General features: G+C 36.6%; 1 protein-coding gene across 1 annotated transcript in view; it reads right to left on the bottom strand.

Annotated features, from left to right (window-relative positions):
* Positions 1-25,092, bottom strand: part of oxct1a (3-oxoacid CoA transferase 1a) — a 47,000-nt gene that overhangs the window by 1,913 nt on the left and 19,995 nt on the right. The window contains exons 8-15 of the mRNA XM_079251291.1: positions 22,337-22,444; positions 21,927-22,041; positions 21,295-21,389; positions 20,578-20,626; positions 19,110-19,182; positions 18,214-18,289; positions 10,244-10,333; positions 8,841-8,921 (exon numbers count right to left, since the gene is read on the bottom strand). Of these exons, the coding sequence (XP_079107417.1) occupies positions 8,841-8,921; positions 10,244-10,333; positions 18,214-18,289; positions 19,110-19,182; positions 20,578-20,626; positions 21,295-21,389; positions 21,927-22,041; positions 22,337-22,444 (687 nt within the window). The remainder of the gene's footprint in view (positions 1-8,840; positions 8,922-10,243; positions 10,334-18,213; positions 18,290-19,109; positions 19,183-20,577; positions 20,627-21,294; positions 21,390-21,926; positions 22,042-22,336; positions 22,445-25,092) is intronic.

The following is a 25,092-nucleotide window of genomic DNA, read 5'->3' as shown; positions in this document are numbered from 1 at the left end:
GAAATTGTTGGAAATATTGATTTATAAGCACACTATTATTTTACTTGTGAACCACCGCATTTGTGAATGTAAGGAGCAAAATATTTTTGTTCAAACAGAAATATTCATAAATACAAACAAGTCTTAAATGAAAATTGAAGAGCATCTGTTTAGACATACTCAGTTTTAGTCAATGAATGAATGAATGAATGAATGAATGAATGAATTGGTGGGCAACTTTATAAACGAGGCCTGTGAAGTGTTCATCCTTTTAAAAGACCATGCAGAGACCTGACAAACTTGTCTCTAAATGCTCAAGGATAAAGTACTACAATCCCTGCAAATGTATCTTTATCTCTGGTAAGCTACACTTATAGTTTTAATGTAGACAGACTTGTTTCTTTCACAAGGACATTAATTATTTTGATTTTCTGTGTCTACAAACATGAGACTGGTGCAGACCCACATTAATGTTCTCTGAAGTTCCTATTTAAGCTTGGATTTGCTCCAGATTCTGCTTGTGACTAACCATCTTCATACAGCTTTCCCCAAAAGACAGACAGGTTTCTAGATAAACGTGATCGATATCACCTATATTGAACTAATATTTTCAAACCTTTTTTCTTTTACTTGAATCTGCAAACTTTACCTTTTTTAGATAACTGTTTTTCTTTTTTGGAGGGGTGGGGGGTACTTGGGCACACAAAGTTAAGAAAAATTGTACTGAACACATTCAGTAGAAAGAAATCTAAAAATAACCAATTCCAGTCAAGTCATGTAAACAAGGCTGAAATGAGAGGAAATTATGTGAGCTTTCAACACATTTGCTTGTATTTTGGTGCAAAACACTGAAAAGCCACAACAATCTTTGCAATTGGACCCATATTGTGGCAGAGCGTCATGACCACGAACAGTCACAGTGCAATAACATGCAGTAATCATGCACAGCAAAACAAAAGCATTTGTGTTTGCAAGTAAAATGCTTGGTTTTGTTATGTAGTCATTTATTCCCATTAAATAAGGTGGAAAATGGCTGTGACCATTTGGTTTGTTTCATGTCTAAGTGTTTAACCTACCTTTTCGTGCCTGTGGAATTTACACTGGCATGTTATGTTACGTGACACTTGCAGAAGGAGTTTTAATGCTTATATTTACACCTGACTTCTTATTGTACCTATAACTTCAAACAGAACAAAATAGCCCAGCACATGTAGCTGTTTTTGAACTATTTAAATTGGTATTTAAATGTATTTTTCTTGCCTTTTTATTTAAACCAGAGCAAACAGAAGCAGAGCTTAAAGAAATTAAAGAGAAGACTACACAACTACAGCCACAGGAGGGTAAATACTGGCAAGTAAAATCACTCCTTTAAGCAATTTAATCCAGGAAAAGGTGACTTGTAGGATTTCTTCTTTTATTTGACTGGTAGTACTTATCCTCTTTGATTCTAAACATGATTTTTGCCTGCGAGGCACAGCTAGCAAGCTTGGATATTTGTAGCATAACAAGCCACAAATTCAGTGAGTTCCAGGACGTGAATGCTGCAGAGAGTGTGGCTCTGGATTTGGTTGCAGGAGCATTTTACAAAAAGCATTAAAGGCAGCACTTTTATTCATTTCAGAGAAAACAATTTTTGTTTTAAGCACAGGCAACAAATTTTAGTGTAATCACTGTAGTGTACCCTAGAACAATATTTGAGGTGCAAAAAGATTTCCTTAACTTCACCAGCGACAAGCTTTAGATATATATGGAATCATGAACTTGCCAGTCATACATATGGTGTGCTGGTCACTCCTGCTGTTACTGTTTTCAGCTCAAACACACAGAAGTGTAAATAAGAGAATGAGCAGCATTATCATTTGTATCATATCATCTACTGAAGCCAGTAATCTTCTGAAGTAGATCATGTAAAGTAAAACAAGCAAACCTATAAGTAAGTTCTTTTTCAGTGTGATGCCAGTTTTGAAGGAGAACAGTATAATACTTTGTCATGAAAATACAGCATGTTAGCTGGTTTCTCAGGAAAAAAAAAAGGAGCAAAATACACTCTCTCTGTTCCAAACATTTGGAAAGGTAAAAATATGAATCATTATTTTTAAAGGAAGCAAACCAAATTCTGCAGCCTCTTCTTGCAAGAACACCTCTCATATTTAGATAACTACTACTTCTATTTAAACCTGTAAGAACACTGAGCTAGTCAGCAGCAAATACAAGTGCTGTACCAGCACAAGTACAAATACAAGGACTACAAGGCCTCACGTTGAAGGTCATTATTTCCTCACCATATTACATCAGAGCTTAATGGTTTCCAATTGAAGCACTTGGAAAATTTCTCCACTAGCATGTTACAATGAAATAGTTTGAGAAGAGAAAATGGGTGGTTCATTTCATTCACTGTATGTTATGCCAAATTACAACCGAAAATAGACCTATGACATTATTTCTATTATTGCAAACAATGCAGAAATATTTGAAGAGGAGCCTTGATGCCTCCCCTAAGCAAGGACTGACATGCACAGCCATACCCACATTCAAGTAAAGCCTGTCAGGACTCTCAGCTCATTAGAGCCCCACACAGTGACAGGGCAGGAGGCAGATCTCTCACTCCAGTATAGCAGGACAGATGGAATGTCACAAGGAACAAGGGTCTATGGATAACACAAACACTCTAACCCTGACATTAGTCACACGTGAAATAAAGAGAATTAAAGATTTATTTAAAAGTGCTGGAGGTGGTTGATAAAAATGCAATGAAGGTGTTGCACAAAGGTAGACACTGTCAAATGGTAATGTGAAACTCTGTTTGACTCCGCTTGAAAATTCATGAGACCTTGACACATAATGGTAAGGGTAAGTACTTCAGTTGACCTCATTTGTAAGATCCAAGCTGACTGAAATATAAAATGTGACCCTATTTGCATAGTAACCTTTTGTTGTACAATTTTTTAGTCCATTTTTCTTGGAGTCTTCAAAGCCATGACCATCATTAAAAAGACTGATACAAAGTTAGTCATTAAAAAGCTGGCAGACTGCGTATCTGGTGAGAACTAGGCACAATATTGTGAAAAACTGAGAGACAATTACGCAGTCAGCTTAATGTTTTCAGCAAGAAATTATGAATGTAATGACATTAGCATTTTACCCTCTAACAAATAAACAAAAGGTTATCCTTGCAATGCATTCAAGCAATTATAAACCGAGCAGATTTTAGGACATGTTCTCACAAAACCCAGGACCAAAAAATAATTTCATTTGCAATTATTAGTGCTATCAGCACTATTACTGTCATCAGGCAAAATGAGGAAGGTAACATTTCCCTCAGGCCATATCTGAGTATTTTAGGAATTAGATTTATCTGTGAATGGATGAACAGTTTGCTTTTTATGCTTATTTTCCAAACAGGAGAGAATTACTGAACTAAGTGTTGAGAGGAAACTATGGAGTGGAGACCTCTGTGAGCAACTTCAGTCCCATGGACCACAGAGGTGATCTGATTTACTCACAGCAAATACAAAACACACACTTCATCCTTTTAATGACAACGCTGCTTCAAGCAAACACACTTGTAAAAAGAGGGATGGAATCATGCGATGATTCAACCACAAAAAAACAGCAACAGGTTCCCACCAGCCTGAGTCTCAAATCTCAACATAACTATTAAGGACAACACTCGATTTACCATCCCCTCTGGCTATTGAGAGCTGAGGAGGACACTGTGCTTGTGAGAATATGTGTGTGTCAGCCTTTGTGCATGTGTATGCCTGGAGGGGGGAAAAAAAAAAAAAAAAAAGTCCTTATTTGTGCTTTTGCTAAGCAAACGATTCAGAACAGAAAATTTAATCATGTAAGGAAAGCAACCATCGGAGAAAAAAATGAACACAATAACAGACTCATTAAAGGTATGATTTCTCGTTTAAGTACCCTCATTTTGGGAATTACCTTTTGTAATAATCATATTAATATTTTCTCACAAACCATGTGCAGTTTTAAAACATCTTGTCGGTTAATAAAGCACAAAAAGCTAAAGGATTTATATATTTGTTTATTCAAAGTATAAACTGTTTAATTACTTACATGATGCCCAGTGCAAAATCAAGCTAAAACATTCTCCTCCCATGATGTTGTACAGACAGTGACAACAGCTTCAGTGTTTTCTTTCATTTGTCCTTCTCACCACTTCGCCCTGGATTTGTAATAACTATTATATGAGACATCGATATGCAGGCAAGGGTTCTGCTGAGGGCCGTACAAGTGTTTGCTTTTATTGATCCGTGTTTTCTGACAATCACAGACAAATGTGTTTTCTCTTCTCTGTTGTCATGGAGAAGGATGGTAGCACAGCAGAGTACTGCCCTGTATCCACACTAGTAAATTATACAACAGAGACAACAACACTCAACATTTATAACCAAGATTATCCTGGAAATAACACAGAGAAAAAAATTGTGATATGATTATAAACAGGACTGGATTAAAAGTGCACAAGCCCTTGGGCCCAGAGTGTTTCAGGGGCCCCTTTCCCCATGGCAACATTGTGACAACTGTGAAAGATACACTGTGAAAGACATTTTTAACATCTCTCAGCCAGTGGTACCAATAGCAATGCACTAGACCTGTTGCATAACTATCTGGCTTTTAAGTACATTTTGTTTCATGTACAAACTGCTGGTGTTTGCCCTATGTAGGCCCCACGTGGGCCCCAAGTAGTGTGGGCCCCTGGGTCTGTGCCCATAATGCCCATTGGATAATCTGGCCTTGATAATAAAACTTGCTGTGGTTTATACCTGTTTGAAGGTACACTGCCATCCATCGTCTTATTTTCTTTTTAAGGATGTTCCACAGATCCTCAATAGGGCAGGGGGTCAGGGGATGATGGTGACCACACCATAGGTTTTTCTTCATTTAAACCCATAAGAACTGAAGACTAAACAGTATTTTTTACAGCATGGGATATTGTATGATCTTGCTTTTTTTTTTTTTTTTTGTATTGCAGAACAAACGGTTGTTACTATTTATGCCATGTCAGGAAATAGACAGAAACTTTACATATTTTCAAGAGGCAAGTTTGATACCTTAAGGAACCCTAAAACAGCCTGCTATCTTACTTTCCACTATTCCAGCACAAAACATGGCTCTACCACCACCTTGCATGTTGCAGCCTTGCTGAGACATGGTGGTCATCGGGCCTGAATGATTTAGCAAAACAAGCAAAAATAAAATTATTTCCCATTTTTCTGACAGAAATTGTGATTTGGTTTGCAATTTAATCATTTCAATTCCCGCCTTTGTTCAGAGTTTACAGAGAAATTTACCTGAAAATGTTGAGAACATTATGTCCATTGTACCTGAACAAACAGAATTTACCATGACTGCTGACACATATGAACCATATAATGGCTGAAAATGGATTCAATATTTTTTACGATTTTATTTTTCAATTTTAACATTAATATATGATGAGATCTGACATTTAATTTTTAAACAATTTAAAAACAACAAAATAACCATCAGTAAAACTGTCTTTATTCATTTTTTCCTGTCATTTATGAAAAGAGTCTGCAATGAGGTCTGTAAATGCGACGACTTAACAGCTGAGTGTACCTGTCACATATCACTAGATGACGATTGCACAAGATGACTAAAGCAAGATGAGGAATTATGACTGAAGCAAGTATTTATAAAACCTTCAGTTTTATTGTCTATTCTGGTGTAAATGTGCAATGTTTAGAGCTTCGTTGTCATCTTTTACATCTTTGCCTTTAGCAAATGCTTTTCTTTACCCTTATAATTTGAGTAAGAAATTTATCAACTTCTCTATAATAATGAAGTTCTGGAAGGCTACCTGAAGGTAAAAGACCATATTCAAACTGCATTGATCATCAACCAATACATAACCTATACAAATAGTGCCTCCAAGCACTCCAGTATGGAATCTGAAAGCTTCTTCACATTTCCTTGAAGCCACACCCTTTGGTCAATGCAGTAATTTCAAAAGTACTTGTGCCTGTTTTTCAGTGATCTTTCAATTAGAGTCATTTACCCATGTGAACTCTGTTTGAAGGCATGACATTTCAATGTCAAACAAAATCAAGCAAACCTGAGGAAATGGTAGGCATTAATGTAGATTACAACCTTATCAGTCTCATTTCACAGAGCTTTAAACAAATCAAACTCCAACAATATCATAAATATGCAGATAACTGTTTTGTTGTCGTCTTTTAGCCTAATTTGACTGTTCATATGCAGATGTGTCTAACAGGAGCAGAAACCATTTCAAGTATAAAATACAGGGAAGAATTCAAGCCTTAATACCCTGTTTGGTTTTGATCCTGCTTTCTTGGCCATCTGCCAGTTAACAGAGCTTCTCCACCGGCATCCCCATTAAGATCAGGCTTTTTGACACAGACAGGTCAACAAATCTGCAACAATACCTTTCTTTTGCGGTGTTATATACTAATTATCAATCACAATAACAGCAAGCAGCAGAGTTGACAAAAAGTTACCCTCTCAACATTGCTGTCAAGGATCCTTGAGGAAAACAAACTGACAGTCACGTCAGAATTTTCTAGTTCATTTTCTTTGCCTAGACTACAATGAAAGACTGGCATCATCAAAGACTGCCATCAAAATGCTTATACTTTGGGACAAACAAAGCTAGTTTGTTGTGGATGGAAGGCTGACACATTTTCAAATGTATTCAAAGCACAAGAGACATAGAATCAGATGACGAAAGTTGAGAAAAAGGGGGATGTGGGTGTAAGAGAATAAAAGGACAAAGAAATAACAGACAAATGTGTGTTGGAAGAGAAAGGAGGAGATAAATAGGCTTAAATTATGGACTGCAAGAATTCAACAAAGTAGAAAGACTGGGCATGTATTCAAGAAAGATGACACTTATAAAGAGCAGGAGAGGTTGCAGCACAAGTTAAAATGAGAAAGGTTGAAAGTAGGAGGAGGAGATGATACCAGGGCACGCAATGGAGTAGAAAGGGCTTTAACCTTTACAAATGTGGAAAGAAATGTTGTGCAATGACAACAAAAGCTAGCTCAAGAGAAAGAAATGAGTGAGGTTGGGGTGGGCAAAAAGACATGAACCCCCTGATAAGTCATGTTTTCAGATCCAAAGACAGAAACCCCCAGTAGTAATAAACTAACCAGACTACACACAAAAGTGCATTAGCACTGAGCTTTACTGGGTATTCCTTTACTTCTTCCCCATCTTGTTTCAGTCAGTGTTCTTATCTATGTTTTCTGCCTTACTGTATTCTGCTACCCATCCACTTACATCCTCAGCTGAAGGTTAAACATTAAGATGTTCTGCCTTACATAAGTTCACCCCATGATCTGTTTTTACAAATGAAAAATGGAAAGCAACACTCATCGACCGGCCCGTGGGAATTGTTTAATTAGTCTCAACAGCCTTGATAACCAGACATGTGTGCGTGATCTGAGTGCACAGATCAGTATCTGCAAGCAGAAATGCATACTCATGATAGAGCACAGACTATGAATAACATACACCAGAATGAATAGCAAAAAAAAAGCAGCAAATCACAGTAAACCATCTGCACCTGAAACTGATGACTTTGTAGTTATCAGTTTAAATGAATGACATTTAAATGACAATCCCTTTGGATGCAGAGCAAACATCTTTTATAAAAGAGCCCTGACAAGAGGCTGAAATTTTTAGGTGAATATTTCTGCATTAAGGACCATAAGGCTAACTTGAGAGTATCACTGAAATGTATAATTATAAAAGAAATACCAAGCAGGGAACATTTTGATAACATAAAATCAATAACTGTCTTCATTAAACACGACACCATTTAGTATCATACCAAACGGTTCTCAAATATATGTGTATGAGGTACACGCAGTTGTGAGATCCAATGTGTGTGACCTGTGTTTAATAGGTTACTGTGTCTGTATTCTTACCTTGTTTTTTAGCATAATCAGGAAACTGACTGACTGGGACCAAAAAAGTAAAACAAACTGAAAAATGTATCTTATTGTTTTTCAGTTTCAGTCACTCACATCTTTATGGTGAGCAGATAATCTGAGTTAGAAAACATAAAATGAAGAGAATTCAACAAAACAACAAAAACATATTGATTAGCTGTTTTCTGAAGGCTTTTCCTCACTTTTATTGCTAATCTCAAATTGATTATCTAATTAATCATTAGTTCACAATACTCCACTGGGAGCACTGGTGTAAAGATTATATAAGAAACCAAATAAATAAATAAGGTCCCCAGAAAAGCAGAAAACCTTGTGTGACAAAACACCGAACAATATTTGCATTGTCATTTTCTGAATTGCAGTCATTTACATCCATGTGGTGCGTACCAGTCAATCTTGCTTTGTGCATAATGTTGGTCTAACTCACCTGTTATATCATTACCGTAAATAGCAGCTATGCATCTCTGGTATATATTTGTAAATAGGGCACTTTTTATCCAACATATATAAATATAAAAATAAATATATAAAAACTCTGAGTAGAGCTTGCATTTTTAAATCTTTGCTCTGGAGGCGAGGAGGTTTGGAAGGGGGTCTTCGAGGAAAGTTCTGCTGACATGATCTGACCTCAAACATGGTTTATCCATTTCTGAATGGGGCTGTGGGATGTATTGACATGAATATTTCATGTCTCACAGGTATCCACTCACACACAAGATGCCTTTTTTGTATCAATAATGCAAAGTAAACCACTTGTGTAAAAATCTTTTGTAGGGGAAGGAAAGTGACCAGAACAAGTCTATGAGTAATACCTTCCATTCATGCATGCATGAATCCATTTCCATTTAAATTGAAGTTGACTGAGTTTTGCAAACAAAAAAAGAAAAAAAAGGGGGGGGCACCTTTTCTGTGATGATTCGGTCCACACACTGTTTCCCTGTTAAAGGCAGGCTGCACTGGTCCAAAATCTTGTGTTTTCCTCCCTGAAAAATAAAGACAGTTGAAACAAAGGTTGAGTGTTTGCTTTGCCACTTAGGGCTACAAACAACAAAAGCATGATGTGGTGAAAATGTTCAATATGGGAGGACACTGCTAAGGACCAGTACACAGCACTCGGACTCTGACAGTGAAAAGGCCAATCTGCCCGGTCACATTTCTAAGAAAGTCCATAAACAACAGTTTGCCAACCTATTGCTAACTGTTAAGGCACAAGTGTTTGTCACTGTGCAACGGAGAGGAAAAATCACAAAGATGTCGGTAGTTACAAACGGGATCCAAGAGTCACTTTTGCACAGCAACTACCCGCATCATGTTTACCTCTGATCTTGTGTTCATGCTCTTTTTCACATGAGTGCCTCTAGCGTCAAGCCAACATTGCAACTTCTGCGCATGACACGTTACCTTACGTCAACACGAGCAGCCTGCATGCTAAACGAATACTAGAAAAACATGGAAGCCATGATATGTACGTCAACTCTTGCTGTTAGGACAGTACCTTAGGTGTGTCAGTCCTTTCTGATGCATCCCTGAAAGAATTGATACTCTGAAGGTTTAATATTTACATGGAAGATTATGTGCTTCTCCTAAAGGGTATGCAGAAAATATTCCACTTGACTGTGCCCCAGTCTCTCCTTTTATCTCTTTTAAAGACAACCAAAACACATACAAATACTTCCAATGATGCCTAAAAAGTGCACATCATTTATCATTCAGCCCTTTCCTTCAGGGCAGTAAATTTATGATAACCTACTGGACCATCTGGACTAAAGCTGGGTGCCAGAGTCTCATTATCAAAAAGCAGCACGCCTCTATGAATGCAGATTGTTACACCGCCCTTGCATCATATTAGTGTGGACTTTCTAAAAGTAAACAAATTCAGTTGGATTGCCTACTTCTATTTTCAGAGGCACTTTGGGTTTATTTATGTTGAGCTGGAACATGAGTGTAACTAATCGGCTCTTCCCAAAACACAAACTCCAATTCTAGGCTTGTACTGAAATTAGCTGAAGACAAATGAACAGGTAATTTTTTCTGTGTAGAACCTCATCAGAGCGAGTCGGCATTCTCTGGTAAAAAAGCATTAAGTAATCCATTAACAGACTTGTCCTTAGCCATAGCACTTGCACTCATTACAAGAGGAAGTGGGTATAAATGATCCCGATGTCCCATTATGAGAAAGGAAATTGCAAGTTCATTTTGACTTAAATGGGTTAAATTTACTCTTAGGGAAAAGAATGAGCCTTTTGGATAACCTAAATAAGCACATATTAAAATAACACACTCACATTCCAATGTGTATACACACCTTAGCCGAGTGCTCCATGGTGACCACCACCTTTGTTCCAGCGCTAGCTACCAAATCCATGGCGCCTCCCATTCCTTTCACCATCTTACCCTAAAAGTGGACGGCAAAATAATGTGTTCTGGTTCCAGTTTGCTGGTTTAAGGTTCGACAAAATAAACAATAATTTTTTTAAGCTTCATAATAAAAACAACTCAACAAATGCCCACAAAAGTTCAGCTGCAAAATCTAACAAAATATACAAAAATAAATTAAAAATAAAGCATTAACTTAAGGGCTTAAGAAAAAATGACAGTAGTGCTTTTCTGTTTCCTGTAGCTATTCAGTCTCAAACACAAACCTCCTGCCATCAAAAACACATAAAATCATAATGCAGCTTTGGGTTTTCAATGCACACATATATTTAAATGCTCTGGGGTCATAACACCTCATTTTATCCTGCAATAGTAATGTAGAGATTTAAAGGATGGACATCATCACAAAACTGTGTTAAAGTTATACAGTGGCATTAGCACAAATGTTTTCCAAACAATGATGGTAAAGTTTTACCTAAATTATTCATTCATTTAAAAAAACAAAAAACAAAAACGATACCTCAATCTATGACAGTAGATTTGACATTATAGAATAAAGCAAACAAACAACTGGAAAATGTTGAAAGATGTTGAAGGAATAGTTAGCTTTTTTGTTGTTGTTAGCACAATGACATTTATTGTGGTTGACACAATGACATCAGCACCATCGACCTTGAGGAAAAATATGCGCAGGAATAAAAACATTTTTCTGTGACTTTTATATCCTTAGGTGCAGTATAATGCAATCAAAACTCAGATGTCTTGACATAATGTTTGTTTATGTTTAAATAAGCAAACATAATAATGAATGCATTCAAATGAAGCACAAGAAGGATTTCAGTCTTCTGATGAATTTTCTGTCTTTTGTTGCTCACAAAAGAACTAAATCTTGGAAAGAGAAATGAAGCACACATTTAATCCTCAAATATTCAGGGACCAGTGCATCTTATTCCAAGCATAAAAACATGACAATTGTAAAAATTCATATGCAATGCAGAGAGTTGTGCTCGGAAGCCTTTTTTTTAGCCCAAGTATTTGAATGCCTGGCACTTTACACATATCCGGTGGAAAACTCCATGCACAAAACCTCCAGGTGAAATTTCCAGGCGTAAACAAAATAAATGAATATGCTTATTTCTTTTGCTTGCATTCCCAAAAAAAAAAGATTCAAGTTTTTTTTTTTTTTTTTTTTAACTTTTAAAAGAGAAACATTCAAAGTATGTTAGTAAAGGAAAAACAATCTCAAAGATCTCCAGCCTGGTAAAAAAAACTGTCTGCAAGTCCGACACTGTTCCCAGCAACGCTGGTTTCCAAATAGAGAAGGCTGACATGCAGATATGGCCACAGGGTGACGGCTCAGTAACTGAATTAAAATCCCATTTCCTCATCAATCATGTGAAGAGCCTGTTTTGCTCTCTGTTCAATAACCAGAGGATGTATATACCAAATGTGGTGCATCATAAGGATACTGTCTGCCTCTGGGGAGGCCAGCTGGGTAGAGAAGATATCAACTGAGAGCAAACGCAAGGTTGTTGTGAAAGGAGGTGAGTTGGAGAAAGTGAAGAAAAGCATATAATGTGTATATACTTTCATGTGTTATCTTCAAGAATGCAAAGTGAAAGTGGATTGCTATAAGACCTTTTCGACATCCTTTAACATGTAACAACAAAATGCAGGTTACAAAAATCTTTAAACTTTCCTTCTTCAAGGAGTCTTGCATATTTTTTTTGCCTTTATCAATTTTATCCATATCAAAGCAGCACAAGCCTATTTTCAAAAAGGAAACTGACTGCTTTTTTATCAGATCAGTGTTGATGCTCTTTGTGATAGTCAGTGGGTTAGATGTTCTGTGTGCACAGATCCTAGGACTGTTTGGTCTGATGGCTACAAGTTGGGATTCATGCTATGGTCTGAGGTGGACACCTGCTAATATACTCTACTTAAACAGAAATAATCTGTTTTTGAAATTATAACCACAATCCTCTCCCAATACTAATCTAAAAGATGATTACAGAAAGCATCAATGCAATACTTGACAGGCTGAAGAAATTACATGGTTGTGTTATGATGTGAGGGCTATCAAACCTCTACAGGGACCACACTTTACTCGTTCCTTCTGAATATAGACATAACTACAGGCCATCAATAATTTTATGAATACAAATGTGTAATAAAATGATGCAGCCACTGGGTGCAGCTGGATAGCAGTAAAGATCTACAGGTCAGCTTGTGTCTGTACTTGACATGTGTGAATGTCTGCATGGCCAAATGTGTCACTAAAGCCAGCACACTGACCTGAAATTGCTGCCAACACAGAGAAGCAGATTGGGGCTCCGCTGTGCACTGAGCATCGTCAGTGACCTTTATGAGTATGAGGACTGGCATTTGCTTGCTTCTGATTAACAGCTTTGCATGTTGTTATCGAACACAGCTTTTATCTAAGCTGCTTCATCCAACACAACTCAAACTTATCATGATCCGTATGTGTGACAGCACATATTTAGCAAATGACATGTCAGTGTACAATGATAATAACACCCTGCTAAGTAAATCTCATTTGAGGACTGATGAAAACCATAGATCTTGGTTACTTCTATGTTACACTTGTTGATGTGTGGCTTCATGTGCCAGCCATGATGTAATTGTCCTCTGAAAGAGTAGAACGCACACAGTGATGGTTAATTTTCATCATATGTTGGAGGCATCCAAATTTTGGTATTAGTACTCTATCCAAACAGAGGATATGGATGTTCTCATGTCATCTGACAGAACATGCATGAGGGCACTGGCATGGAACTAGCATATTTTCATTGCAACATGTATGGAAATTTCCCCTGCCTTAGTTGCTACCAACAGAGGGGGGATTCAGTCATTTAATTAACAAAGCTTTGATGACATTGACCTTGCCTGTCTGACTGAAGCTCCACAGATTTTTAATTTCCTTGTTACTCTGATTGTGTCCAATTGCCTGCTGTAATCTTAGTGCCACAGAACCCTCAAAAGTCTCTTTCTAGACACCTTTCATTAGGAGAAATACACATTAGAAAATTAAAATGTGCTGTAAAAGCTCCTCTGTGATGTGAAAACTAATGTTGGGCAAAGACATTTTTATGCATGCTGTTTAGGTAGAACTATTTCAATGTTCAACTCTTCTACATCATATGTGCAAATGGAGACATGTTTGTGGTAAGTTTTATATTAATGAAAAAAATTCATATAACTGCTATGAAAGGGAGTGATAATGTGGGGAACAATGAGAGCCGGTACCAGTGGCATACAACCAAGATTTTATTCCGTTCCTCAGTTTATAAAAGTTAATGAGGGAAAGCAACGACTGTGCAGCACAGTGCAAGCAGTGATTACCTCCACATATAGGACTGCTGGCACATGAAAATGTGAAAAACAGTTTAAATCCAGAAGAGAAATGTTCACACACAGGTGGGAATGATGTATAGAAATACGCTACTGCTAAACCAATGTATTAGAATGGCATTATGGAAGGCATATTGTGACTTGCTCTTTATATCTCATACTACAGTTTGGGGGCTGTGTGCATTATTTGTGTTGCCATGACAACAGCATACATTTTACTCATTTGTTGTGCGAGTGTTGACTTTTTTAGTCAGTGGCAGAAATACCCCTTAAAAATCCAAGAGTTCCCACTTACCAACTGGCTTCCTTTCTCTCCCCTTCTGATTTCCTGACAGTCTCCTTCTGATTCAAATGGCTCTCTATTTAATAACATAGCGACAGACTGCGACGAGCCTCTGTTACCCAGACAACTAATCACAAGAACCAAGGAGCTGAAACAGACAGGAAGACCACTGAAACTGAAAAATATAACTTTTTGTTATGGCATGCCACAACAACATGAACGAATGGCATGACAGCATATACTTTGGGCTGTATTGTCAGTGTACCTGGAGTTTTTTTTTTTTTTTTAATTTAAATAAATTGGAGAAATATTAAGTGAGACTGGGTGGTAAATGAGGGAATTTGTGCTGCAATAATTTGAATTGACAAAGCACAACGTATTTAACAATAAAATCAACTTTGAGGAATAGAATTTGCCTGATATTTGTGCATATTTGTGCACTTTCCAAAAGAAAAGAGGATTGTGAAAATAGATACAATATTAAAGAATCGTTATCATCATTACCCATTCATTACAAAGATATAATACTCTTCCTAGGCTCAAATGAATTTCTTAAATAAGCTGTCAAATGAAATATCTGCTTTTACAACCATCTTACTCAGTGTGACAGATATGAGATGCTAAAAGCTTCAGTACACAGGGCAATAAAAAGCCTTTTCCCTAGATCACACTTAATGACAGTAGACAAACTTATTTAGAAAAAGTAAATTTACCAGCCAGCTCTTAACTGGAAGCACAAAGATTTACTTGTAATTGAGTTATGAAAAACATACAATTTATTTTGTAATAGTCATATTTTGCATGTTAATATACGAGAATCTTTTAAACCCACTTTCTAATTTCCTCTTCTTCAAACCCATTACAACATGCTTTAATCTTATCTATTATTCACAGTCCATTATTTAGCATATTCCATTAAAACATTTATTTGCACTGGATACAAATCCTCCATCATTTTCAACTTTTGTTATATTTAAGAAGATAAAACACCTTTTTGTGCTATATAAGACCTGACTGTTCCTTGTTCTTTTACTTTGAATTAATGTGTGCACGTATGAAAATGTCTCCTGTGAACGACCCAGTGGAAGACCTTCGTGTGGGGGTGGACCTGATAAAGCTCAAGCGGCTAAACAAGATGAAATAGGATACTGAAAACCAAAATGTCACCCTTTATTCTATTCTCTCTCTCTCTCCACCTACTATTTTCTCATGTTTTAGGCCAAGTTAAGATGTAAAAGCATTTCAAAGCTCTCAACTGGAAAATGTTCATCTACATTTAGCACATTAAAAGCATTTAAAATCGACATGATCAAGCTGAGCGTACTGCATCTCCAACTCCTACGTAAAACATTTCTAATTTCACGCTCTGCACCCATCTTTAGATAGTGAATAATTTTCATTATCGCAGACGGCGGGAAATGTAATTCTCTTCATCCAACCCTTCCAAAGAGAGGATAATGAAGACTGAAGTCAAGGGAAGAAGAGATGTGTGTGTGAACCAACAATGTTTCAGTCAAACTGTCCAAGTCAAAAATGACCAAATGAGATGAATGCCTTGGTTCTGAACAGCTCCACTGTAGGGCTTCAATATACGCATAACATGCTTAAATAAGCATTGGTTTAACAGCAACTGCCATTGACAAGCAAGTACACACAGAGAGGTAAAAATCCCTTAATCCTTATGCACCGACCATGTGTCAAAAGAGTTTACTTGCAGATGTTTTATTCTCAAGGTCTGAACTGATATGTCTTAGTGGCTGTTTTTCTTTGGGTGCTTAGAGACACGACTATAAAACTAGTCACTGGCTGGAACAACTTTCTATAGACCCTTGAGAGGAAGCACCCTAGGAAGTCGTTTTCTGCTTTAGCCCTCCTACGCTGTGGAGAAGCTTTTAATAGGCTCTTGACCTTAGTAATCAGTAAGTAGGACTGGGGCCCCTGTGGTTTTATGACCAGCTTGGCCGATGGAATATCTAGAAATAAATGGAGACCATACATTAAACTGTACCTTTCACAAACAGCTCCTTAGTGTTAATAACAACCAGCTGTAAAAACATTTGACTAAATATTCTTCTTTCAAAAGACAATTCAAACAGCCACCATGCTTAAAATATGGTTTGCTTTTAAGAGTAAACTGTCAAAAATGTCAAACTTGTTCCCACAATAATTAACACCTCCAGATATCTGTATGAGAATAAAATTTAAGCTTGGAATGATTGGAAATGAATGAAAACTCATCACACAAAGGGATATTCAGTAGGGGTGGGAAAATCGAGTCGAAAAATAGAAAATCTGGATTTTTTGTTTCACAAATTTTAAAATCAAATTTTTTTTAAAACAAAAAAAAAAAAAAAAAATATATATATATATATATATATATATATATTTTCAATTAAATAAAATTATTCCACCATAAAATTTTTTGTAATTTTTATTGTTTTTTATTGATCTATTTACTTGTCTTCTTGGGCATTATAGCAGCAGAATTATGGTCTGGCTACTGTATTGTTTTTTCCTAACTGAAATCAAGAAAAATTACGAGCAAGAAGTTTTATAAGTTTATTTTTGTTTTTAATCTACAAAAATCAGCAATATCAAAGAATTTTGAGAATCTCAATTTAAATCGAATCGGCACCCAAAAAAAATCGGAATCGAATCGAAACTAAAACATATTGTCACAGCCCTAATATTCAGGGTAGAAATATGACAATTGCTTAATTTACTGATTAAGTAAAAGGTTCCCTTAAAACAAAAAAGAAAGTTCAGACAGATACAACTTGCTGTTTTAAGCAAACTCCTGAACGTGGCAACTATGAACACAAATAAAAAGATGGGATAAAAAAATTATAGGAAAATGTTAAATCAGAAAAAGAAAGACATAAAAAATATTTTGGGACAGTAATCAGTTAAGAGATGGTGGGACAAAGAAAATGATGTATCCAGAATATTTTATTGATAACCATGGTGTTAATTATATGATTAAGGTCAGTAATAGAACAAATGACTTTTCTGTGAATGTGGGACCAGAGCTAAAATTTCAGACGAAGGCAGAGGTACCATGTGTGTAACAGTGATTACAGTCAGCCAGTCTTTCTCTCAGCAATTCAAATGAATTGCATCAACAGTTAAATCAACTGTTAAAAACTGCAATATATTGTGTATTATCTGATGGTATTAATACAGTATTGGTTAAAAGAGAATCGATGGTATTTCAAAACAATTAACGTACATCTGCAATTTATCATTGCAAACCATCTAATTTACGCAGAATGAAAATACATAAAGTGATACCACTTTTTAAGTAACGGAACAAACACTTGTATAAAAACTACAGATTCCTCCTGCAATTTAAAAAAAAACAGAATTTTTTTGTTTAACAGACATTGCTGAACAACATCAGTTGCAATAAAGGAAGCAACAGAGGAAATGGCAGATGCATTAGATCAAGGAAAACAAATATAGTTTCTATATTTATTGATTCCTTGAAATAAGTGCATGTGAAAAAATAAATCATTCAATACTCATTAAACTGCAGCTGCATGGTGTTAGGAAAGTGGCACTGGATTGGATTACTAATTATCTATCAGAGCGATAACAGTCTGTCTAAATGACAGAATGCAGGTCTTAAGTGTATGGAGATTACTTGTGGTGATGTGGTTTTGTACTTAGCTGTTATGTGTTTGAAACTAAAGTTTCAGTAATTCCTTATGCAGCATGGCCTCTGGTTGAGAGTGAACCGTGTTATTTAAAAGGTCTGACTGGTTTGGAGGAGTGCAGCATTAATGCAATCTTGGTTCGGAAGAATATTGCACCCTCCAACTGAACCAAGTCCCCAGTCAGAGTGAGTCTCGCGGACTATCCTAGTGTGAATGCACCCCAAATTTGTGTGAGTGTATCTGAAGTAACTTTATTCTGCACACTGCGGCCACACTGTTTATTACCCAATAAAGCAGACAGACTAAGCTGCAGCTCAGATAGCAAGGGAGAGGAAGTTTGCTCACTTTTCATGCATCACTGGGATTATTAGTCAATCCCTTTATACCATTTAGGATATGAAATAGCAATAGCTAATGGCTAAACACTGTTAGAAGTTCCTCTGTTAGAAATGATAACCTATCCAACTTACTTACCTAATACAAAAAGTAAAATTATAAAACCGTGAACATTTAAAGCAAGCAACACCAGAATCCCAAAACTAAAAATTTACATAAATAATATATATGTTCCATCAAAACCTAACTTACCGGGATCATCCAGTTGGCTAGATCTCCATGTTTTGACACCTGCATGGCTCCCAGCATTGTCAGGTTGATGTGACCCCTTAAGAGAATGATACAACAGAAGTAGACAGCTGTCAACTTCAGAACGATTAAACTTATGAACTCTTAAAATAAAACACATAAGGAGCAGAGTGCTAGTACATCCCTTTCTATAACAAGACAAGTACACTTGCAAAGATACCGGGTTAGTTCTAATTTTAACGGTGTTAATCCTCTTCTTAATGTTGATGTGAGAGGTGCAAAGAAGGCTAATGTCCCTAAAGTTTTCAGACATAAAACTAAGGATAAAATAATAATGTGTAAATGTGTGGTACTGTAGGTCATAAAGTTAACAATCTACCATGCACTGACTAATCCTTTCCCAGTATCTCAGGAACATAAATTGTTTTAGCACAGCAGCAAACACCCAGAAATTCAACATGGTTCCATTTAGTCCGAGACCACACTATTTATGACCACTATTGACTTTCTGCTGGGTGGACAAACAAAAGTGATGCTGCAGGGAGCACGGGTGGGCAATATCAGTCAGCAGGCAAATCAATAAAAACCACAGACCTTGGGTATATTGACAAGGTTGCTGTCAAGTGCTGATGACAGTTGTCATTTGTTAGTGTTTGGTGTTACACATCCTTCCTATGTCCTTAATGATAGGAGAAGGAGGTTTGGTGCAGGAGAAAAATGTGGATTAGGGGGAAATATGTGCTTGCTTTATTGCTAAATGCATAAACTGCAACTCAATGAATGACTTATGGTATTACCAAAAATGTTTTTCAAGGGGCTTACTCTAACTCCCTTAAATGTCAGGCATATCTAACTTTCATATGACAAATAAATTTCAAAGCTTATGTGTTTGGCCTTACCCTCGGATCATGGCAAATGACTCATCACTGGAGAAATATGCTGCCCCAGGGAGCACAGTGACAGTCTCCTTCCCTGCAGAACAGGAAAACAAAGTAATAGCGTTAATTTATACCAGCAGTATATTCAACAACACACGCACAGCCCGTGGTAAACATTATGAGATCATCACTCGTGGAGCATGTTCATTCAGTTGTTTCAGCTTGTAAAAATAAACAAAGCACAGATATAAACACAAAAACATAATTTTGATATTTTGGCTTTTTAAAACACACCTTAAAAGATTAAATGAAATTGTTGCCATTTCTAGCTTTTTTAGAGATTTAATTGAGAAAAAAAAAGAAAAAAATTAACTTGAAATACAAAATATACACCTCCACAAATCAAATTATGCAAATCAGTCTGCAGTTAAAAGAGAGTGCTTACAGACTTTAATGAGCAGTTGCACCTGGCTAATTGACAGAAAATATGGCCTCTGTGAGGAAAGCTGTAAGCTGAAATTGTGAAAAGAATTACTTAATTCCCTTTAGAAGGCTTTTAAATATAAGATGTGGCTAAAGACATTGACTGTTGCCAGTCAGCTGTTTCTAAAATTTGGAACAAGTACAAAAAAGGGAAGGTTGTTAAAAAGAAACAGAGGCAGATCTAGGAAAATGGATTTACATACACAAAACCCAATATAAGCTACAACCTAACAGAAGAAAACAATGTTACAGGGGTTGATGAGAAGCAGAAGCAAACTGTGTGATGATTGGGTAAAAAGTAATGTTCAGGGATAAATTATGGCTCTGCAATAAGCAAGGGTATGTGGACATTTCTAAGAAAATAAGCAAATTTCCCCATGATATGGGGTTGATTTCAGGTAAAGCAACAGAAAACATGGCAGTATTTCCACTTTAAATAGAGCTGTGCACTTGACACTCCTCATTTCATCAACTGAAAGAATTTTAGTGATGCTAAGATATTTTTTATGATCAAACAGAATCTTCAAACATTTCCTGAATAACTGAAAGACACGGCCGACAAACAGACTAAATCTTATTTAGAACTACTCATGTTAGAAACTGAAAACAATAGTCTATGACAAAAGCTTCGTCCTGCAATGGTGATCTTTCAAACACTAATAAAAAAAAAAACTTGGAACCAAATGAATACTCGCTTTTGTTCTCTTGAAGAAGTCAAGCTTGAATAAAAGGTTTAAAAAACAAAGAAGAATTAATATATTTTTATTGTTCTCATGACTACCGGTAAGTGATTTCCCTTTTTTTCCTCTACTTGATCTGTGATGAAAGGCTATTTTTTTTTAAGTTATAAAATTCAGCTTTTAATTTAAATCCCTCTGCATCTTACCTATGATCTGTTTGTTTTTATTCATTTTTAATAGCTCAAAAACTGCACATATTTTTTATTTTCATTAGATAAGGTAATTAATTAATCTCTTTGTATTGATAGGTAGCCTCTAGTCCTCACCAGCATTAATCAGGTCTGCATCTACTTGATCCTCAGTAGGATACGGCCCCTAAACACACACACACAAAAAAGAAGGAAAGATAAATACACACACATGGGGAGCCACAAGCATGCTCACATATATCACATGGCTTGACCAGCCCTGATCTATTGGGGAATATACAGACACAACCACATTTTTCTGATTAGATGAGATATCGATTTTGCTATACGCACAACAAAGTAAGCAAATCTTTCTGGACAAAGCGGAAATGAATGAGGTGGTAAGCTCTGCACCTCTCTGAAGCAAGGACATTTAATTAAAAGAAACTTTGACAAATAAAGAATTGGCATAGGCACATGCATTTTCCTGCCAACACCAGCGACTGGAAAGTCATTCCAAAGCAGCTGCAGAAGTCTTTGTTAAAAGGCCCAGCCAGCAAGTAATGATTGTGAGCAAGGAAAAGAAAGAAAAACTGTCAAGCTGTCACCAACTGTTATATAATAAACCTAGCACATTTCAAATGAGGGCTGCAGCTTGCAGTGAGACTGTTCCAAGAAATGGCGATTCATCTTGCCACATATTGAGCACATAATTTGAAAAAAATGTAAAAATAAAGAAAATTACTTAACTTCAATAAAAAAAAAAAATAAAATAAAAAAAAAAAAAGGACAATCAATGCTTCTTTTTAGCTTGTTAAGAGGAAAACAATAAAGACAATGCATCAGATCTCTTACCAGTCCCAAAATTCCATTTTCACTTTGGAGATGTACAGTGATATCTGGTTTTATAAAGTTGCTGGCCAGCATGGGGATACCAATACCAAGGTTGGCTGATTGTCTCTTAGTTAAAAAAAAAATACTGTAACCATTTCAATTGTATTGATGAGATCTAAGTCAAGTATTACACCTTAGAAGATGTATACACAGACATAAAATTGAATGAGTCCTGCATTTTACAGGAGCCTATATAACCATCACAGACCTGTGCACTCTCTCTAGTGATAATGCGTCCTGCTGGATTGCAATGGAATATAAATTAGCACCCCCCAAAATAAACAAACAATAAATCACTGAGAGGTTAATTACAGACCAGCCGCTTGTGGGAAGGTAAAAGTGCTATTAATAAAACATGTGTGAAATGCTTAAGAAAAGAGAAATGTAAGTATAATAGCTTATTCGCTTAACTGGTGCAAAGAACATAGTTATTTTGCATATTTGTGATAAAGGAAGCCAAGGTTCAAATCTTCTTCTTCTATGGCTATTGACCATTGCGTGGTGTAGTTATACTTGTATTAACGAAATGAAAAACAATCAGAAACATTTATATGATTGTCTGATTTCTTCACTTCATCTTTGCCAAAGGATACCGTACATCCCGTCCTCAAACTCCAGAGCAGCTCTGCGAATGATCCTTTCCCGAACAATGTCTGAATCTTTTTTTGGTTTGGGCTTCTCTTCTTGGCCTTTTTTTACCGTGCGTTTCTGAAATCATAAAGAGACTGATGAAAAGTACAGCGTCATTCAAGAAGATTTATGACCAAATACAAGAATGAAAATATTTATATATTATATATATATATATATATTGTACTTGGTGTATGTGCACAATAAAACCATGTTACACTGCACCCCCCCTCTTTTTTTTTTTTTTTTTTTTAAAAGAAAGGCTTATTTTTGTCAGTTCGGCACCATAGGAAGAATGTGATGTGCTGCTTTCCTACCTTTCATATATATTCTTTCCACTCAAGAAAACTCTTTTATAGGACTTGTTTTGTACCTCAATCCTTTTCTCGTAGCCACCTCCCTGAACAACCCTATGGACATAGATGCTGGGTATGTGGATGTCCTCTTCAGCAAATGTCCCAACATCCACCACCTCTTCCACCTGCACAGGAAGACAAAGTGATTGTTGCCTTCACCTGCAAAATGTCCAGCTTTCTGAGATAAAAAGTTCACATGAAAAAAAAAAAACAATCACTGCAGGATAATCTCATTCTTCTTTCTTTTTTTTTTTTTTTTTTAACTGAAATGCTTAAACAACCTAATAATAATAAAATCTCTTGGGTTTTAAATGCTTGCTACTGTCATGTATGTCACAGAGGAGACATGCTAAATATTTATAAAAGATGCTGCTGTGTTTATTCATTTACCAGCTCCAGTGTCCAGTAAAAGCCACCTGTGTAACCAAATCCAGCCTGGCTAAATGAAAACAGAAGAGGATCAAACGACACACTGAGCTCAGAGAATATAGCTGAATCCTTGGATCAAAGTCAGCAGATACTAGAAGTGTTTGAGTATTTGGATAACAAAACACAATTTCAGCGGAGCCTGTTAAAAAAAATAAATAAATAAAAGTACCACAAGAAAAATGAAACCGACATTTCTCACACATGTACCAAATCATATATTTGAAGATAGAAAGCTTCACCTTTATTTAGAGAGTGTACAGCAGCAGAAAAGAAGTGTGTATGAGAGGTTATTTCTGTCTGACTGGCAAGATGTAGATGGAAATGGCTATTGATTTAAGCTGAGTTGGGTCAACACGACTGGGATAGAAATTCCACAATGAACACATGCACGCCCGTCTCCTTAGGTAACAGCTGGGAACTGCTATAAAGCTACAGCCTACACTTCTACAGGTGTGCAGGGGGAGTTGTACAGCATGTGTGGGCTCCGCTAACTCCAGCTACCCATTTTTATTCTGCAAAAGGTCTGAAAAGTCAGATGTTGCATTCGGCTGTACCTACTGTGAGCCCTGAGATTGCAGGTAAATACACAAGTAAAGCTCAGCTGGAAAAGGATCAACTGAAAAAAATGCACTGGGAGAAGGTTTCACTGGAGAAGATGGTCTTTGACATGAAAACATCTACAATGCAAAAAAAAAAAAAAAAAAAAAAAAAAAATACAGAAAAAGAAAGCAGAAGAGTTATCTCTCTGGAGGAAAAAGGAGATTTAACCATGACAACACTCCTTTTTTGTGTTTTCCTTCTGTGTGGCTCACAGTGTAACCTACTTATTCCATTTACATGAGGGGCAGGCAGCCGTTCGGAGCAAATTAAATTGAATCTTTCCTTATCTCTGCTTCCTCCCTCAGCACTCAGCGCTGACTGAGAGGAGTCAATGGCCAGGAATGGATCCCATCTTTGTGTTGTCATGGATACAGAGTCTTTGGTTTCTCATGAGCTAGGGCCACTAAGGATCATAAAGTGATTTTAGACTCCTTTTATGGTTCTCTTGGTCGGTTTATGGTAAATCTCTAGTGCTTAACAGCAAAAAAAGAAAGAAAGAAAAAAAAGAAAAAAAAGAGGCCGTGCAAGATGAGACTGGGAGCGCGAGAGCTCCGTAACAACAATCCCACACAGTCACCCACGTTTTTCTCTGGGGGCTTGATCTGTCTTTTGTGAGACTGTTGATTTCCTGAGACATCTTCATCAAGCAAGAAAGTGCTTGTCACGACATAAAACTGTATTGAAATAGTGGGGCTTGGGGCAAGATAAGCACAATATATACTGGGTGCCATGAACTTCAAATCACAAGAAGAAAGAATTTAATGGACTGTGTTAATGTCCAATTTTAGTCTTTTCAGACAAAATGATGTCAAACAGTGGGCCCCTTGAAAACCACATATGAACAAACAATGATTCACACCTCAGATTGCTTTCTCCATCCGTTTGTTAGTCTCTCACACATGCAAACAGAGCTCATATTCAGTTCATTCAGTTTTCAATTAGTCTTCCAAAGCTAAGTCACAGCACAATATCAGGCTCATACAATTTAAATGTGCTGTGTAGGTATAAAAAAAAAAAAAAAAAAAAAAAAAAACCTCTGCTCCTTTCATCTATGTGTTGTGCCCCGACTCCACAGGAGGTTCAACAGACAGGGATGGATAAAGCTTTAAAATAAAATGAAACGCACAAACATAACACACAGAGACACACAAATGAGCAGGTGTGTGGAGCGAATAAACAGGCGCACGTATTGACATTGATATTCCTGTATCTGTACACCGATTTTCACATCAATGAGAGCAGAGCAAGGCATGAAGTGAGCTGGCAGGAGGACAGAGGGAATCAAAGTGCCCTCTGGGGACACAGCAAGCGCTTTTTCAAGAGGGTGAGCTTTTTTAGGCCGTGAGCTTTGTCAAATCTTGTTAATCTCAGATTGATCTGTTCACAATGCAAGCAAATCCTGAAAATAAACCACCAACAGAGCTACAACTTCCAGTGTTTCCTGTCCAGTTAATAATACTAGAGACATGATGCCCTCTACACAAACGTTTGCTCAGTGAAAATAATCAAAAAGAGCACAACTGGATTATTGATGGATTGTGGAAAAACCCAAATTGCAAGAGAAAACAAACCTGCAGTTAAATTGATGCTCTACCTTTCTTTAAATGACTAATGACATACCAAATATGCATGAACACTATAAATTACAAACACTAGCCAGTTTATTACGCATGCCATAGATTGAACAAGGTGTTAGAAACACACCTTCAAGATTTTGGCACATAATTGACGCCCTCATCACACA

The sequence above is a fragment of the Telmatherina bonti genome (assembly GCF_933228915.1).
Source record: "Telmatherina bonti genome assembly, chromosome: 13".
In the NCBI taxonomy this organism is placed as follows: Eukaryota; Metazoa; Chordata; class Actinopteri; order Atheriniformes; family Telmatherinidae; genus Telmatherina; species Telmatherina bonti.
Note: the sequence above shows the minus strand (reverse complement) of the source record. Positions and strands in the feature narration are given on the sequence as shown.